Raw genomic sequence first — 18,962 nt, forward strand, 5'->3', positions numbered from 1 at the left:
AGATAGCAGTTGTTCTGGGGCTGGGCTGCCCGACATGTGAAGGAAAGAACACTTTCAGATGGCCGATCCAACCACACAGAGAAGGAGGTGGTGTGGCACAGGAACAGGGGCCCAGAGTGCAGGGAGAGGCAGAAATCTCATCTGGCTCAGAGTAGCCATGTAGACCTCGGCTTCACTCAGCTTGGACACAACTAGCTTCGTGACTTGGGCAAGCCACTTAACTCTTCGGGGCCCATTTCCTTAACTGTAAAGTGAAGAGAACACCTATCTAGCAGGGTTAATGCGATAATGCAGTAAGACAATACATGCAAATGTATAACACAATGCAGTGCACATAGTGGGTATCTAAAAAATACTGATGCAGATGGACCCTGAGGACCAGTTATCACCGACTGGCAGTTCAACCGGCACACCTGAGTCTGGTGAGGTGGTACTCAGAGAATAAGGTGGGATGATGCAAGTATAAACAGGAAATTTACAGGAAGCTAACAAAGGTATGTCCTTCCTCGTCCAGCCCTGCAGTGCCCCCTACTGGGAGAGCCTAAGAAGCCACATGTACAGGAAGAAATGGGGGTAGCCGAGCCCTGGACCCATCCTTGCAAAGCAGAGGGTAGGTAGCAAGGTAGTCTAGACTTGACAGACAGCAACTTAATCATGGGCGTGACCAGTACAACTGTTTCACAGACCGGAAAACAGTCTTTCATTCTGTAACTTATTTGTTACTCTCCTTTCAGAAATGTTCAGCTGGACAAAGGGAATTATAATTATTGGGTGTGGTCCTGAAGGGCAGCACTTTAAGCCAGAGGTAGAAGTATAGAGAAGCAGATTCTGGCTTGACATAAGCAGACAATTAGAGAGGTGTGTAATACAAACACGAGGTTGGAATCACCATGATACTGATAGCTTTTTAGGTCAAAAATGGCCCCAAATAGCAGTACCTTCATATGACACATACACGCAAATATTAACTATCATATATCCAAGTACTTACATATGCTAGACATGAACTAACTCCTTTATATGTTAGCTCACTATATTCTAACATAGCCTGATAATATACAATTTATTATTTCCATCTTATAGAGACTCAGAAAGGTTAAATAACTTCCCCGAGGTAATATTGTGAACAGGTCGACATTGTAAGCCAGTCCTCTCCAACTTCAGAAGCCTGACTCTTGTTTACTATGTCATACACTTACATACTTCATTACATACAGACAGAACCGAGGTGGCAAGTTCGGGGTCTCCAATGTTCAAGCACAGGTGGTTAGCAGTAATCCCATTTCACAAATAAAGCTAGTAATCGCTAGCCCCTTGTTCATCTACATTTGTATCTGACTGATGAAAACGTTGGAAGAACAGCTTCTTCTCTTCACCTGGGAGTCGGCATGTGGCCTGCAGGAGGTGCTGGTGTGTCTGACTGAGGGATCTTATACAAGCAGGTATGAACACGGAACAAACAGAAATACGTTTAACAGCCGTTTCTGCTTCCCGCTGATGGTAACAACGCGGCATTGGCATCACCCTTCCCTTCTTCCGAATAGGGATAGAGCCTCTGTTTGAATCTCAGTGGGCAGAGGCCGGGCCTTGTTTGAGAGCAAAACTCGCAATCTGCAATTGGAATATTGTCCTCTCCTGTGACACCCTGCGTGCATCTTGTTGACTCCCCGACTAGGCAGGTTACTCTCTTCATCTCCAGCAAAGCCTCTTACCTGGAGTAGCTCTTTTCATCCTGCCTGAATAAAGCCAAGTATGTGTAACACAGAAGAACGAGTACCTGCTCTACAGGTAGCACACAGTATTCCCCCAAACCCTGGAGGAGAAACGCACATCTGCAGGCGATCCACAGCACCTGTGTGCAAAGTGTCACGAACAGAGTATAGGTGAATAACAGGCAACATTGGCACAGACGGGCCGGGAGATGGGGGTGGGGGGAGGTTGAGGGGATGTGCCACTTTACTGCGCATCTCTAACTTTACTAATTTAATATAAAAGCAAAGCCAGTTTGGGGGCGGGCAGAACAAGACAAAAAGATACATAAAATAACCATTTTAAGTTCTCCGCCCACGTGTCATAGAGGCATGGGATGGGGGAGAGTAAGACAACACGGTGTGTGCTATACTGTGAGCTGCTCTTTGCACCTAACACTCTGTCTGGGGGTCTGCCCGACTTCCATGCGGATGCTACCTGGTTGCTTACTTAAATGGCTACATCATATTCCGCTGGACAGATGCGCCGGTCTTCCTTCAACCAGTTCCCTACAGACGGGCTTGTGGCTGCAGAGAAATCTCTTTAGTGAGTGGTTGTGTTAGATAAATAAGTATATAGGGTTAGAAAAATACTTGACACATCTCATTCAAGTGAAATGAAATTCAAATTAAAAAAAATCACAACTTAAACCGCCTAGAAATTTTGAACAGCTTTATTAATTTCAAATTTCTTGAATACTTATTATTAAATGAGAAAGCTTTCATTATTGCCCCGCATACTTATCAGGAAAATGAAAGCTTTCCTTTTGCTTGAAGTGTTTTGACAGAATTTCTGAAAACAAGAAAGGAAGGGCCTCTAGGGGAAAGTGAACACACCAGGCAAATGAGGTTCTGGCACTCCTCCTTGGGAGAGGGGTTATTTTCAGTCAGTTCTTACTGCGCCCGGTAGAGACCAGACAAAGCCAGACTGTAATGAAAAGCACGAGCTCTTCAGACTACTTTTCCACAGAGGCCCTTATTTTACTGAATTATTGCAGTTTTAGAAAAATTTACAGCAGTCTTTAAAGACATCTTAGGCAACTCAAAGAATACATAATAATCAATAAATAATAAATCAAACAACAAGTTAAATAATAAAAGCACACTACATGCTTCTCTTTTGCATTCAGTCTTTGTTTTAAAGGAAGGGCTTTTGTGGTAGGGACTCTAACAAAGCCCAATGGCCTTCAAGTCATGTTTTATTTTAAACTCTCATGCCATCTAGGCTGAGAGTATCTGTAGTCCATGGGCCCAAAGCGAGGACATCAGGTTCTGAGGCTGGGATGCATGGCTTGGTCAAATGGGCTACCAGGCACGCAGTACCGAACCCTTGAACTTTGATGGGGCTGCCATACGAACTTTCTATTCAGGAACTGCACACACGGATCCAACTTGACGAATTCCTTACATGTTGTGGATATTCAATAAATATGCACTGAGTGAATGAATAAATAGTTTTGAAAGTCAGAGTTTCGTCAAGTTGTCTCCTGGTGACATAACATATTCCTAATAGTGAACAGAAGAAAGGATAAGACCTGATGCTAAGAAAAAAGTAGAAAAATTATTTAAAGCATACGTCTCTGGTCCATGATAAAATTGTGACATGGTCAAAATGAATCTTCCAAGAACCACCAAGCCTCCCTTTCTGCCCAGTCTTCCTTATTTTCACCCTTTTGCCAAGTTCCTTCTCTGACCCATGACAAGTGGCCACTGACGCTCATTTGCTTACTGTGACTTCCTCCTCCTCTGTATAGTCTACACTCAGGACAATCCTCCTAAACTGATTCACACTGAGGTCTAAATGACTGATACAGTTGAATCTTTCCTCTCATCAGGATTCTTCATGTTTACTAAAAGATGCAGAGTTAACCTTTAATTCTCTAATGTCTCAGGCTCCTTTTATCATCACATGAACTTTCTGGTACATCTGTAATCACCCTGTTCAACATGATTCGCCCAGTGGTTACTCACTCGTACACTGGGCTTTGTCCACAGTGAGAGTTACCACATTGGGCTCAAAGTTTTTCACTTAACCAAACTACATTCCTTAGCCATAATCTGAGGAAAGAGGACCAACACATCAGTTTAATTCCAAGCTTTGACTTGGCCAGAAGTTCTATTCTACTTACTCTACTGAAAACAACTAAATCATGGGGATCTGTTTTATGTCACAGAACAAAAGTCCATATACGCTGTAACCAGTCATAATCACCCAGCTAAAGGGCTAAGCTCAAGGTTGAGGTCTGCAACAGTCTGATTCTCCACGGTGTGTTATAAAGTAGTCTAAAATATCGGTGACCCAGATATAGACCAGGTAGCCCTTATTAAGTATGACCATAGACTGAAGAATTGCTTATAGCCAATTTTGATACATATGTCTGGTCTGAGACATACATTTTGTAGCGGCTCCTCTGAAGGGATTTGCAAATTAAATTATTTAAATGTGCTTATCATTAGCAGTTTAAATAAATGACATTTATTTTGGCAAGAGGTTAATTTTTAACTTGGCAGCTGTTTCCAGCCAGATTATTGTTAGGTTATGACAGTGACTAACCTTGAAAACAAGAGGAATTTCGGGAGATCATTTTGTTTTCAGACCTTCAAGCTTGCATTTCTCCAAAGAGGCCAACAATTTTGTCAATGTGCAGGGACACAGGGCCCCCAAAACACTGCAATGTTTGCATCTTTCTGACCTGATTTCAATAATAACCCCACATATGGAGAACTAAAAATGTTCTTCAGAACAGGAGTGCTTCAAATATTCTCTAGAGAGGCTGTTTTGTTGGTGAATTGAAGGTTTAGATAGAACGTCTTAGAGGTGCAGGGTAACAGAGGGGGAGACAAAGTAGGTTTACAGTTGTGAGCATGTGAAACCCAGAGTTTATTCCTGTATGCTTTTTTATTAATTACTGTATTATTTTCTATATGAACAACTGTAAACCTACTTTTGCCCCACCCTGTGTGTTGGGAAGAGCTCTGAACGGAGTGCGGAGAGATCTGGATTCAAGTCCCGACTCTGAGAAGATCACTAACTGAGTATGCACTTGCCAATGCCTCAGGCCTGTCTCAGTTTCCTCATCTGGAAGATGAGGGTATGTGGAGATGATCACTAAAGCCCTTCGGTGAAAAGTCCGCGCCCATGAAACCAGCCTAGGTGGTACCAGGGTGTGCCCAGGGTTGTTCTGGGATTTGTGCAAAACGCCACAGGATGTCGCTCAATCTACTGTACAGTCTAAAAACCCACGGTGCCTATGTCCCATGTGCCCCCAATTTTATTTATTTATTTTTAATTTATTTATTTTAGAGGGGAAGGGAATGAGAAAGAAAGGGAGAGAAACATCAATGTGTGGTTGCCTCTGGTGCGCCTCCTACTGGGGAGACCTGACCTGGCCCACAATGCAGGCATTTGCCCTGACTGGGAATCAAACCAGCAATCCTTTGGTTCTCAGGCCAGCACTCAATCCACTGAGCTACACAAGCCAGAGCTGCCTCTAATTCTCAACTTGCAGCCACAGTTCATGACAACAATGTCACTTGACATTGCAGCTATTGATGGGATAGTAGCCCCAGATTATATTGATTATTGGTTAGCAGAAAGGAAAAGAGGCGTGTTTTCTTGGAGGAAGGAACCACTATCACTTCTCTACTTAAAAATTGCTTGGGATTTATTAACAAATCACCAATTTATGTTACAAAGTTATGAGCCACAAATCAATTTCTATGAAACACCACAACAGGTAACACAAGCACCATAAAGTAGCTACCAACATCCCATTTGGTTCTCACTCTTATGAAAAAGAAACTCCAATAATTTAACTTTAAGCAATGCAGAAATGAGTAAGTCTGATTATTTTTAATCAGAAAAAGATGACCCAAGACAAAAAATTTCTATCTTGTTTTTTTAATATAAAAAGTTATCAGAATATGTACTTTGCAAAACATCTAAACTATAAGCAAAACAGAAATCTGTTTCCTTATTAGAAGTGAGAGTAAATTCAAAAGAATATAGAAAATGGTTCAAATTTTTTTTTATAAGTAGGCAATCAGATATGATGGATGACTTCATTAAAAACATTCTCACTAGAATGTTTAATCATTTTAAATTCAAATAATGCTTTTTAGTTCTCCCTTTGGATTACATAAATAGTAAGCCCAAAGCCATGAGAGAATTCTTTGAAAGACTTAGGGTGATGTTTTGCACATAGTTTTGAAACATAATGAAGAAGTAACAAGTCATACCTTGAAATCATACGTCGCATCTGGGTTTTCATCACAGGCAATAACTTCTGGTGCCATCCAGTAGGGAGTACCGATGAAAGTATTTCTCCTGCCCACTGTTCGATCAAGCTGGGCACTGACTCCAAAGTCCACTAGTTAAAAGAAGGCAAAGGAACGAAGTCAATGATTTTTATAAGATGATAAAATGTATGTGTTGTTTTTGTTAAAATATACATAAAATTTACCACTTTAACCATTTTACAGTGTTCCAGTTCTGTGGCATTAAATACGTTCACATGGTTGTGAACCACCACCACCATCCAATTCCAGAACTTTTCATCTTCCCCAAGTGAAACTCTGTGTGCATCAAACAGTAACTACCCGCCTCCTCCCAGCGCCTGGCACACATCTTTCTACTCTCTGTCTCTATGAATCTGACTCCTATAGCCACCTCCTGTAAACAGAATCACACAGTAGTCGTCTTTTTGTGGCTGGCTAACTTCACTGAGCATAATGTTTTCAGGATTAATTCATGTTACCGCACGTTTCAGGATTTCCTTCCGTTTTAAAGCTGAATAATATTCCATCGTATGTAGGCGCTTCATTTTGTTTACCCATTCATGTGTTGTGGACACTTGGGTGGCTTCTTCCTTTTTGCTATCGCGAATGTGTATTTTTAAATTGCATGAATAAATGGATAAAGTGCACCAAGGAGGAAATCACAAAGTTTATGTTTGGTTATACCAAGGTTTCACAGGGACCAACAATAGCTGTTAATAAATAAAAAGCAAGCTTGGTTGTTTCTCATCATAAAGGGTAATATCTAAGGGATTCAAGGAAAGTGATTAAGAACTAAGTTTCTGGGGGTAGAATGCCTAGGTTTGCATCCCACTTCTGCCGCTTCCTAGTGATGTGACCTAAGGCGAGTAGATCAACCTTCTGAGCTTCTGTTTCCTGATCTATGGAATGACCACATGATCTCTACACAGGGCTGGTATGATGTTTGTGTGAGGCAATACTTGTAAAGGTGCCTTATACAGGGCCTGGCATATAATATTTTCTCAACAACAACTGATAATTAGTGATGAGTAAATATTCTGAGAATAGCTTATCTAGTCACGACACACATAACTGCTTTCACTATATAATGTATGCTTTTTTAAAACAAGGAATATTCATGAGATGAGAGCTTGGCCCTAAATGATAAATAAGAAAAAAATGAAAATTATATACTTTAACAAAAAAGGTAAGAATGAATGTTTGGGATATAAACATAGGACATATTTAAATCTCTGAAAATAAACAATCACATTAACAGTGATTTTTTTCTGGGAGACAAATTGTGTATCCTATGAGGATTTGCCAATTTATGCTCTTCCTCATGCATCAAGCAGACGAGTGCATGTTGGGGTTCTCTACCACATCTGCACAATCTCGGACTTGTTGGAGAAGGGTTCTAATGGACAGCATCAGAGAAAAGGGCTCCCTCGCTGACAAGTTCGGAAGATGAAAGTGGGTCAATCAGTACGCATGTAAAGTAGACTATTGGGCATCCCCTTTGCACAGGTGCCCTAGGTAATAATAAAATCAATGTAAATTTAACTTAAGACATATGGGAATGCAGCAGTAATTCATTATTCTAAGTATGTCTAACTGGATATTTTTAATAAAAAACAGGTCACCACTGTTCTGGTATAGCAGTAATATAAACAAAGATATAAGAAAACATTTCAAGGTCACTCACTTCTTAAGTTTGCTTAAAAAAAGAAAACTTCAATTATTTTTACACATTGATTAAGCACAGGGTTCTATTTGGCACATTGCATATCAATTCGCTCCTCAAAGTGCTTTTAGAAAATGTTTTTGAGCCCCAGCTGCTGTGCCTCAGTTGATGGATGTCATCTTGCAAACCAAATGGTTGCTTATTCGATTCCTGGTCAGGACGCACGCCTGGGTTGCGGGCTCGGTCCCCACTCGGGGCACATGCAAGAGGCAACTGATCAATGTTTCTCTCTCACATCAATTTTTCTCTCCCTCTCTCTCTCCCTCCCTACACCTCTCTCTATAATCCATAAAAGAAAAAAGTAAAATGTTTTTGAAATAGATAAGATTTCCCTTTCCATTCTTAGTACAATGATTTCCAAATCCATAGTGACAAGTTTACATTCATTACAAAAAAGAAAAAACAAAACCAAACAGCTGTTGAAATAACCTTATCAATTCTTTCAATTTCTAGGCTCACTGGATTCTGTTCTTACCTAGTTTAACTTCTGCATTTTCAGTCAGCAAGACATTTTGCCCTTTAATATCTCGATGAATCACTTTATGCTGGTGCAGGTGACTCAGCCCCTGGAGTGAGGGAGAGTTGAACAGGGTTAATAGGAACATAAACCAAGATGCAAATAAACTATTTCAGGTGTTAATGATCCAAAAAAGATGTAGACCCATCCAGAGATACTTTCATTATTATATTCACATCTTTCATGTTCTACACATAGGCAATTGATCAATATAAACTGAAATATGGAGGCAACCCTTGCAATGCATGGTGCTGTGCCAAATGAAATGTTTTCATACCTGCTTGGATCTCAGAAAGTACAGGAGAGATGGTACCGCTCAACATGCCTGAGTTGAGCTAACAGTACTGTGAAGAGTGAGGACCGCCTGTCTTTGTAGAAAACTAACCTGATTCAACTGAATCCTCCACTTTTGGGGGGCAATATTTGAATATAAAACTTACCCTCTATTACACAAATTTAATTAAGCACAGTAAAATATTATCCAGTACAGCCAAGAAATTTCAGCATTGAAATTAGAGCCGCACTGGCTTTAGCCCATGGGGCTCACATTAAAAAAGGACAGTAACAATTTCCTTTGCTGGCATTCAAGATGGTCATCTCTAGTGTTTTATGACACTTAGGACTTTGTGTTAATTATATGAAATAATGATTCAGTGACATCCCAAACTGATTGTGTGCCATTTATCCATGAATTATTCTGACTTTGGCTTCTTTTCATGGTGTAAATTCTAACCTATGGGCTTGCTGTAAGGTAGTCATATGGTTTTTTTTTTGAGAAAAAGTGTAACCTAAAAGAATCTAAAATTAGTGTTTCAAAGCAAATTACGTTATGCTAACAATTGCTAATTCAAGGTAGTATTTCATACTTAGGTATTGTTATTTTATTACATACGATTTGCCCCACAAAGCTTTTTTGGTGTTTTCACTAAGGTGGCTCTAATAGCGCTTAGTTGTCTTCAACTTCATTCAAAACAACTTCGTTAGATTGTATTGTGACAGCTGCCATATCAGTATGCATTTAAAAAAAACATCAAAATTGGTGAAACTTGGTTTAGCAATTTTAATACTGAAGATGGAAGAAAATATGCAACATTTTCAGGATATTATGCTTTATTATTTCAAGAGAGGTAAAAATGCAACTGAAACACAAAAAGAGATTTGTGCAGTGTATGGAAAAGGTGCTGTGACTGATCAAATATGGTCAAAGTGGTTTGCAAAGTTTCATGCCAGGGATCTCTGGCTGGACGGTGCTCCACAGTCAGGGAGACCAGTTGAAATTGATAGCGATCAAATAGAGACATTAAATGGAGAACAATCAGTATTATACCATGCAGGGGAGAGCTGACACACTCAAAATATCTGAATCAATAAAGTTATTGGTGAAAATGAAAAAAAAAGTGCCTTTTATTTTAAGGAAAAAACTAAGCGGACTTTTTGGCCAACCCAATAGTTTTCCCCACATGAAAGATGAGGTGGACATGAAAAGAAACACAACAAAACATCTAAATTCTCTTGTGAAAAAATTCAGCATGAGAATACGGATGCCCAGGAAGATCCATGTATATATGTAGGAATAGCAGTAAATACAAACCTGTGACAGAACAGTTGGGGCAGTGGTTTGTGCTCTTAAAAAGTAACTTTCTTATCTAGCCAGTTTGGCACAGGGTAGGCATCAAGCAGATCAAAATGCATGGTTTTCATAGCATATTAACAGCCTATGAATCCTTAAGAGAGGAGTGAAAATCCCATTCCCCCCTCCACCACCAAAGTGGATGGAAGCAGATACCAGAGCATATTAGACAAAGGGTGTATTTAATGAGATCATATGGTGCATGGAGGGTCACCTCTGAAACTTCCTGTGATCGAAAGTCTCTGACAAAGAGCCACCTTGTCTCAAATGCCAGTATCAGTTGGGAGAATTACTGCATTGGAAGAAGGGAGAAAACAGTTGTTTTCAAGTGTTTTAAAACTAGGTATTGAGAGATACTCATGGGGTGAAACCTCCCTACTGCTTTTCAAACCCTGAAGACCATAGGATCAGCCCCTACATGGTTACCCAACAGTGCAGAAAAGCACATTACGCAGAACCAGCCCTGAAGACCCAGTAGATTCTTGGTGCCCACTAAGTGGTCTGGATGACTTAAAAAAATCATCATGCTTTCTCTGAATGAGTAAAATTTTCAGTCATAAATTCAAATTAAGTTTACACAATGGTATATCAACATTTGAGTAAATGTCAGATTTGAAGGAGATTAGCAGTGGTACCTCCTTGCTTCCCCCTCAAATTTTGTTTTGTGTTCTGTTTGAGAAATATTTTTGTCTAGTTCAAAGCCATGGAGGTATTATCCTTTGTTTTCTCTTAAGAGCTTTATTTTTTTTTACATTTATGTCTATAATTCAGTTGGAATTAATTTTTGAATATGTAATAAGCAGGTGTCAAGCTTCATGTTTTCACATGGATATTCAATTGACCTTATTCATGGAGAAGAGCACCCTTTCCCCAGGCACTGTGGCGGTTCCTTTGTCATAAGCCGGGTTTCCCTATGAAGTGGGTCTGTTCCTGGGCTCTCGATTTCCTTGGCCACTTGTCTATTCTTGTGACAATATTACTTTGTTCTAATTATTTAGTAGCTTTTATAGTGAGTCCTGATAACTAGCAGCATACATCTTTCAGCTTTGTTCTTCTCAAGACTGCCTTGAGTATTCTTAGCCCTTTGCATTCCCATATAATGTTTTAAAAGTCAGCTTGTCAATATTGACAGATACACCTAGAACAATTCTCATGGGGAGTTCAAGGAAACCATGGATCAAGTTGGGGAGAAGTAACATCTTTACATTAGTGAACATTCTAATCTGTGAACTGGTATATACCTCCATTTATTAAGCTCTTCTTTAACTTCTCTCAGTACTATTTTGAAGTGTTCAGTGAAGTTGTTCACATCTTTCTATAAATTTATTTTGAAGTATTTGATTTTTATGGTATTATAAATGTTATTTTTAAATATCATCTTGTATTTTCTTTTTTGCCTAATGTGGTTTGAATTTAATGAATAAACATCATTTTTAATGCCTTTTGTTTTTTTTAACTTCCATCCATCCATCTATCCATCCATCCCTGCATCCATTCACAGCCCATCATCTCTCTCTCAAAGGTATGCCTTGGACACATTGTAAAAACAGTTTTAACTTTTATTTCCTTAAATAAAGAAGCAGAGGTTATAAACAAATAATGATTGCCAAGCAGACCTAGTAAGAATGCTCAGTGGGCATATAACAGCCTCCATGTTAGTAGCAAGGATAATTAAAGTAGCTTGAATGAAATAAAATATGACCAACTACCTTCTGTTCTCTGAACTGAGCTTGGCAACTCTGACGATATTGCCCAGATTGCCTGACTGTGGGATTTGTGGGCAAAACTGGGCAAACAGGTACAGTCTTGTCTAGTTATTTTCATTAATGTAAGTAACTAACTCTCAAAGAATTTTTTAAAAGGTATAATCAGATAAACTATGTTCTGTATGCTGCAGTGGTTATAGTCACACAATCCTTATGTTAGTTATAAATTTTCACAAGTAGAAAACTCAAATGATTAAAATATCTCTAAAACAATCAATTTCCTAAGTGGGACACCATCTTGATGACGTAACATCAGACCTCCAATTGGAAACACCATTGGAAATGAATCCCTTGTTGAAAGAAGTCACTCAAAGTAACTCAAAAGGGAGTGCACGGGGCCTATTCAGCATGGCCTTTACCTCCCTTAGAGCAGACCACAGCAACCACCCCTACCATTACCACTGCTAGAACACAGCCTCAAAGAGGCTCCTGGTGCGTTTATGAATTTCAGTGGAAGGTTAATACAAAGTTCAACACCTCCCAAGACATACTGCATTGTTACTTACTCGTAATATCTCCCTGCAGATGTACGCAATCCACTCCTCCTTCAATGTGTTACCTTTTGTGTTCTTGATCAGGTCCGTGACAGAGCCGGCTCCACAAAACTCCATCACCAACTGGCAAAGGAAGCAAACATGCCATTATTATAATTACACTTCTCAGCTTCCACTGGGTTTGGAAAGCATAACGTGCACCGGTTGAAGGCTTTGTGATGTCATTCCTGCAAATAACAAGGGATCACAAGACAATATATAAAACATAAGCTTTAATCTTCATTTCTTTCTGAAGTAATAAAGGGAAAGATTATTTTTTAATTTTAAAACCTGAAAATTATAGTAGGAGATTAAGGAAAATCCCCATATTCTATGTATTTCATAAACGGGGGCAAGTGGGCGGTTCAGATGTAGTTGAGAATATCTGTTTTTATCCAGCAGGTGAACTCATCTCCCCTACAAAAGAAGGATCATTTCCCTGTCTGAAAGAGCTCTGGTAGTCTCAGCAGTCCCAGGCTAGGACAATAGAAGGGTACGCTGCTTATGTTATTGGTTTGTGAGTGGCATTGTAAGCTGTCAGAGTAGGAACTGTTTTTAATTAAATACAGCAAATGTTCCCAGGAGGTTGGACACATCAAATAAATTCAATAAACAATAAGCTCTAATTTAGCACCTTTCATCCAAAAAGCTCCAACTTCCCTATAAATATGAACTCATTACAGTACTCAGCAGCTTTATAAAATAGGCAGAAAATAAACACTTCCCTTACTTAATGGAGAAGTGGAGACTAGAAGAAGAAAAGCAATTTATCTCTTTTGCATTCATTTTCTTGGCTTAGAGAAACATATCCATTTCCATACTTCCTCCCTCTTCTTCTGAAAGCTTTCAATGTCAGTCACCTTACTGGGTACTTATATCTTTCTGTAATTACATAACAACAATTTGGAATAACTACTGATCAGTCTTTGACCTGACTCTAGAAACAGAACTAATATGGGCCATACTGAAATCACACTGATGATTTGGGCATTGTCCAAATGTACATTCCTAACATCAAACCACGTCACCAGGTTCTGAAAGATACCCTACCAGGCTGCAAAATCTTCAGGTAGAAATGATTTTTAAAAATGTATTCCTAGTTGAAACTCAATAAAAATTCATGAAATTAGTTTTGTAAATGAATTGCCAGTGCCTGTTCCAACTTGTCATCTTATGATTCCACACAGGCTAGGGAAGCCCTCCCATGTTCTCCGGAGCACCAGTGGAAGTTCAGAACCTATCAAAAGCTTTTGTAAGGAAATTTGAGGAGTGTCCCAATAGATCACATTTCAACCCAATGTGAACTGTACACTTATCATACATGATAGCCAGGAAGCTACCAAAGATAATAAAATCATGTTAGAAAGAATTCAAGAGTCAGTTTGAAGAGGTTCTCACTGGTCAAAGATGGGATAATTTGAGCATCAATAAAAATAATAACTTCCATATATTAATACACATTAAATATGCTTAACTGAAGGTATTAATCAAGACACCCTTCAAAAAAGAATATAACTGGTACTGTTTGAAGAAAATAAGAAATAACCTCTTTTTTTTGAGAACTGGTAAATAAAGAGGGGGCAAATTAAGCATTTATACTGCCTTTCTGGTATAACTTTTACCACTAGGTAACTAAATAATAAAAAAGATAAAGCTTCTCTTCATCAAAAGCTGTATTCTATCTAATAAATGAAGAAGGCAAAATAGAATTAGGATACCACCATTTCACAACCTCTAATAAACTAATGGATTTAGGAACTGATCATAAATGGCTGCTAACATTAAAATTTATAAGAAATAACCAGCTCTGATTTGCCTTTTGATTAGAATAACACATCACCTAAGGAACAGTCTTACCAAAACCCAAACAAAACAAAGCAACAATTTCCCAAGCTTGAAATCTGATGAAATTTCTAGTTTCAACTACCAATTTACAGGAAATTCAGAAGACTGAGAAACATGCTACATCATGGGGATACAATCAACAAAACCTAGAATAAGAAACTGCAGAGAAAATGACCCATCTACTTCAACAAATAAATTATAGGAAGGAGGAAAAGAGATGAAGGGGAAATCTATAAATTTAAACATGTTTTAAAAGATATACCAACAGATTGCAATGGATGCAACTTACCTAGGTAGTAATTTTTTTTTAAGTTGTTAATTTTTTTACAATTTTAAAATTGATTTAGAGAGAGAGACATTGATTTGTTGTTCCCCTTATTTATGTATTTATTGGTTGATTCTTGTATGTGCCTGGACCAGGGATTGTACCCACAACCTTGGGGTATTGGGACGATGCTCTAACCAGCTGAGCTATCTGACCAGGGCAAAAAGTTGTTAAAATTTTTTTCACAGATTTTTTTTTTCTTTTACTGATTCTAGAGAGAAGGGAAAGGAGGAAGAAAGAGAGGGAAAGAAACATCAATGTGAGAGAGAAACATCAATCACTCGCCTCTTGCATGTGCTCCAATCGGGGACCAAACCCGCAACCCAGGCATGTGTCCTGACTGGGAATCAAAGCCATGACTTTGCAGTTTGCTGGGCTACGCCCAACCAACCGAGTCACACTGGTGAGAGCAGCTGTTAAAAATTTTGAGATAATCTACTGACTAGATATTTGATGATACTAAAGAAATGTGGTTAATAATGTTTACTGTGATGATAGTACTACGGTTATCTTAAAAAGTTCTTATCTTTTTGAGAAACATTCCACAGATAAAATGTATGACATGATGATAAGATGACAGTCTCTTCTACAAATGGTGCTAAGACAACTGGGTAACCACATGTGAAAGAATAATGTTGAATCCCAATCACACCATATACAAAAATTATCTCAAAATGGATCAAAGACCTAAATAGAAGGGGTAGTGCTATAAAATTCTTAGAGAGAACACAGGGGTAAATCTTCATAACCTTGGTTTGACAATGGTTTCTTGGTGATGACGACAAAGACACAAGCAACAGAAGAACATATAGATAATTTGGGTTTCAACAAAATTAAAAACTTGTGCATCAAAGGACACTATCAAGAGAGTAAAAAGATAACCCACAGAATGAAAAAAAATTGCAAATCACATCTAATAAGGTGTAGTATCCAGATATGTAAAGAAACTTACAACTCAACAACAAAAACATAAACAACACAATTTTTAAATGGGCAAAAGACTGGAATAGACATTTCTGCAAAGAAGATACACAAATGAGTAACTATCACGAGAAAAGACAATCAACGTTGATAGTCATTAGGAAAATGCAAGTTAGAACTACAATGAGATACCACTTCACACCCGCTAGGATGGCTATACTTTATTTTTTAAAAAGCAGAATATAACGAGTGGTGGCAAGGATGTGGAAAAAATTTAAAACGGTGCAGTCATAGTACAGAGTTTGATGGTTCCTCAGTAAGTTAAACAGAATTACCATACGACCTAGCAATTCCACTTTTAGTTATGCACCCAAAATAATTGAAAACAGTGTTCAAACAAAAGCTTTTATCTGAATGTTCTAAGCTGCACTGTTCACGATAGACAAAAGGTGGAAATAACAAAAATGCACATCATCACATGAGTAAACTAAATGTGGTATATCCATATAACAGAATATCATTCAGATAAGAAAACACATGAAGTTCTGATGCATGACACAATACGAATGAATCTTAAGGACATTATGCTAATTGAACAAAGCCAGACTAAAAAGGCTATCTATTGCATAAATTCACATATATGAAATATCCAAAATAGGCAAATCTACAGAGACAGGAAGAAGATTAGTGGTTGGTTGCCAGACACTAGTGGGGAGGGAAGAATGCGAGTGTCCACTTAATGGGTACAGTTTTCTTGAGGGTGACGAAAACTCGAACTAAATAGAGGTGATGGTTGTACAACATTGTGTATTTAATGCTACTGAGTTACACATTTTAAGATGGTTAAAATGGTAAATTTTATGCTATGTGTATTTTACCAGAATTTTTTTAAAGATATGATGGAAATATTTGTTTCAAAATAATAGTAGAGGAGAGGAAGTAGATGGGCAAGATTGGCCACTGTTGCATGGTTGTTGGGGCTAGTTTTGGGCACATTGATGTTCATTACACTGTGGTGAATACTTCTGTGTATTTTAACAATTCTCCACAAAGTTTTTAAAAATCCCATTATGCAGCACACTGAGGTTCAATAGCAGCAGGATGGACCCATGAATAGTCCTTGGGTAGAAAGAAAAGAATATTTTCTGAAGTGAGCCAAACATTTTTGTGCTCCCTTTCCAAATCCCATTTTGAAAAACACAGTGACCAGACCTCCCATGAATGCCTCCATGGCTCCTGTAGCAGCTGCAGAAAATGTCCCACCACTAAGCTCTATTAGGCCACGTAATTACAGTTCCCAAGGAAAGCAGTGGAAGCCCAGTGACTCCAGTCTTTTAAAATTAGATTGAACCAAATACTTTCACATATTCAGTAGGAAACAATCCTGCTCTAGCCAGGCACTAATGTCAGTGATTTCTATAATTTGCTTCTCCATTCAGCTCCAGCTGAACGCTGCTGAATTCTTTTCATCTCACTATGGAACAAAATGATTGTTAAATTATGTAATGGGATTCTTTCTTTAAGAAAAAGAAAAAAAAAAACAAACAAAACGGCATTTGCTAGCAATCGGTTTCTATAGCCACACAACAGCGCTGATAATTACTGCCACCACACATGGGGACCACCCTCACCACAAGTCACCTCATAGCATTAATAAACAGAAACAGGGCTCAACATGCCAAGCTCAGCAGCGGTAAGTCAATCACTTCATATGTCACCAACAAGAAATAATGGACCATTAATCTTCTCCCCAAAAGAAAGTTCTCAAAGGGTTGACGCTGGGGTAACAATACATGCTAACATTTTCTGAGAATTTAGCACATGCCAGGTACTGGGCTAAGTGATGTGCAACTTTTGTTTCATTAATTCTCCTTCCCCTCAGTTCCCTTTTTGTTATTTATTTGGAAATAAAGGTTGGTTATGGTCTGCAGCCTTATCCACATAGTCATTAAATAACTAGAGCAGGGCTGAAAGCATAGTGCTCTCTCAAGTATAGGTACTTGACCTTGGGCATGCTCTCTAACCACCCTGGCACCCCCCCCCATCACTATAAAGTACAGCATAAACACATCAACCTGAATAGTTTGATGTGAACATTAATTGTCTATCAATATAAAGTTCCTAGCAGCCAGAATTCTTGAACTATATTACTTTTCCACTTTGTGGTCTGTTTGCATGTATTAAAAAGTTTCCAACTTGGAAGATACCATCAATAGCTCCCCAAGATCCACTTACCTTGGATGATGAAGAACTGACTGCAAGGTGCTTACAAAGGGCATTGGACATGTGTTTCTATAACCTCTGTTAATGAAAGAGTACCAACGACATGTCTTCTTTTCAAGCTTGTATCACACAGCAAGAAGACACAATGGTGCATTCCAGGACACTGGACCTTTTTATTTGGAAGGTTGGGAGACAGTGGTGGTTGGATCTTAAAATTCTCACTCCACACCACCTACACTCCACACTACATGACTGGGTCAGAAAATGAGATTCCCGTGCACGTCACTTGGGAAGAGAGAAGGAAGTTAAGTTGAAGATGAGGACACAACTGTGCTGTGGGTTGGGTTTGGGCCTGGAACAGTGTGGTGGAGGAGATATTTAAAAACAGCACCGTGTGGTGCAACTCAATTATTAGGAACAGGGTTGCTTGAATTGTTGGACACTGGTAATTATTTCTTTATAAACCAAAATGGTTAATTTTTAAAAACACAGAGTTTTGACATATATTTCACAATTTGCATGGTTGTTTTTCACATATTTTTGTCAGTTGTCTTGTATTTCTGACCATAAGATGTTTTCTCTTCGAGGTTGTGGGGGAAGGGATACTTTTGAGCTCTCCTGTGCTTTTCCCTCCACAGACCATATTTAAGGGATGGGTCTTTGGCCTTAGCTGATCCCAGATGGTGTTTCAGAAGCACCATCTGAGCCTGCCCTGAGCTCACCTCCCCATCCAGCCTAAGCAGCCCAGGCTGATTTCCAGGGTCCCTATGGTATTCAGTCACTTGCTAGTTAATTGGTTTTAAGTTCCTCTAACAAGAAACAAAGCTTTAAAGTATTTTAAAACTGCAGGCACTAGCTCAGAATACCTTGGCAGGAACCCATTCCTCCCAAATGTCATAAGAATAAATGAATACTAACAGATCCCTTCTCTTCTATAGTAAAAGGAGGGGCAGAAGGCAGGGGTGAGGAAGAGGAGGGAGCGGGAAGATGAGGTCTGCCTAAAATGAGGGAAGTCTGCGCCAAGAAATTGAAGAGGCACCTGAAGAAAAGGATCGGAAAGATAAACTTCCAAGAATCCACAACTCTGCAAAGGATCAGCTTATTGACCTTGAAGGTCCAGAAACATCAGTAAGGCATAGGCTATTTTTATCATGTGTGGCTGCAAATAGCCACAGATCCCTTGTGCATGATTTATGAAGGTGTAAACAAAACCCAGACTCAGTACTTTGTTAAAGAATGAGCTTCATTCGCTAAAGGTAGTTTAAGTCTAACAAGATAAAATACGTGTGTAAAGAAGTACAAAAATTGGTAGGTATACATTTATCATTTCAATCAACTGATATAAAGGTAAAGTAAAACTGGTTGGCAATTTCATATTTGGAAAAGCAACCTGAAGAGCTTTTTGTGTTCCTTTTTAAACTAGAATGCATTTGAAGGGGGGAAAATCTCATAT

General features: G+C 38.8%; 1 protein-coding gene across 4 annotated transcripts in view; it reads right to left on the reverse strand.

Annotated features, from left to right (window-relative positions):
- Positions 1-18,962, reverse strand: part of TNIK (TRAF2 and NCK interacting kinase) — a 337,687-nt gene that overhangs the window by 113,243 nt on the left and 205,482 nt on the right. For all 4 annotated transcript variants that reach the window (XM_053918077.1, XM_053918076.1, XM_045197962.2 and 1 more), the window contains exons 5-7: positions 12,169-12,279; positions 8,225-8,315; positions 5,988-6,118 (exon numbers count right to left, since the gene is read on the reverse strand). In XM_053918077.1, coding sequence (XP_053774052.1) covers positions 5,988-6,118; positions 8,225-8,315; positions 12,169-12,279 — 333 coding nt within the window. The remainder of the gene's footprint in view (positions 1-5,987; positions 6,119-8,224; positions 8,316-12,168; positions 12,280-18,962) is intronic.

Source organism: Desmodus rotundus, chromosome 2, assembly GCF_022682495.2.
Source record: "Desmodus rotundus isolate HL8 chromosome 2, HLdesRot8A.1, whole genome shotgun sequence".
Lineage (NCBI taxonomy): Eukaryota > Metazoa > Chordata > Mammalia > Chiroptera > Phyllostomidae > Desmodus > Desmodus rotundus.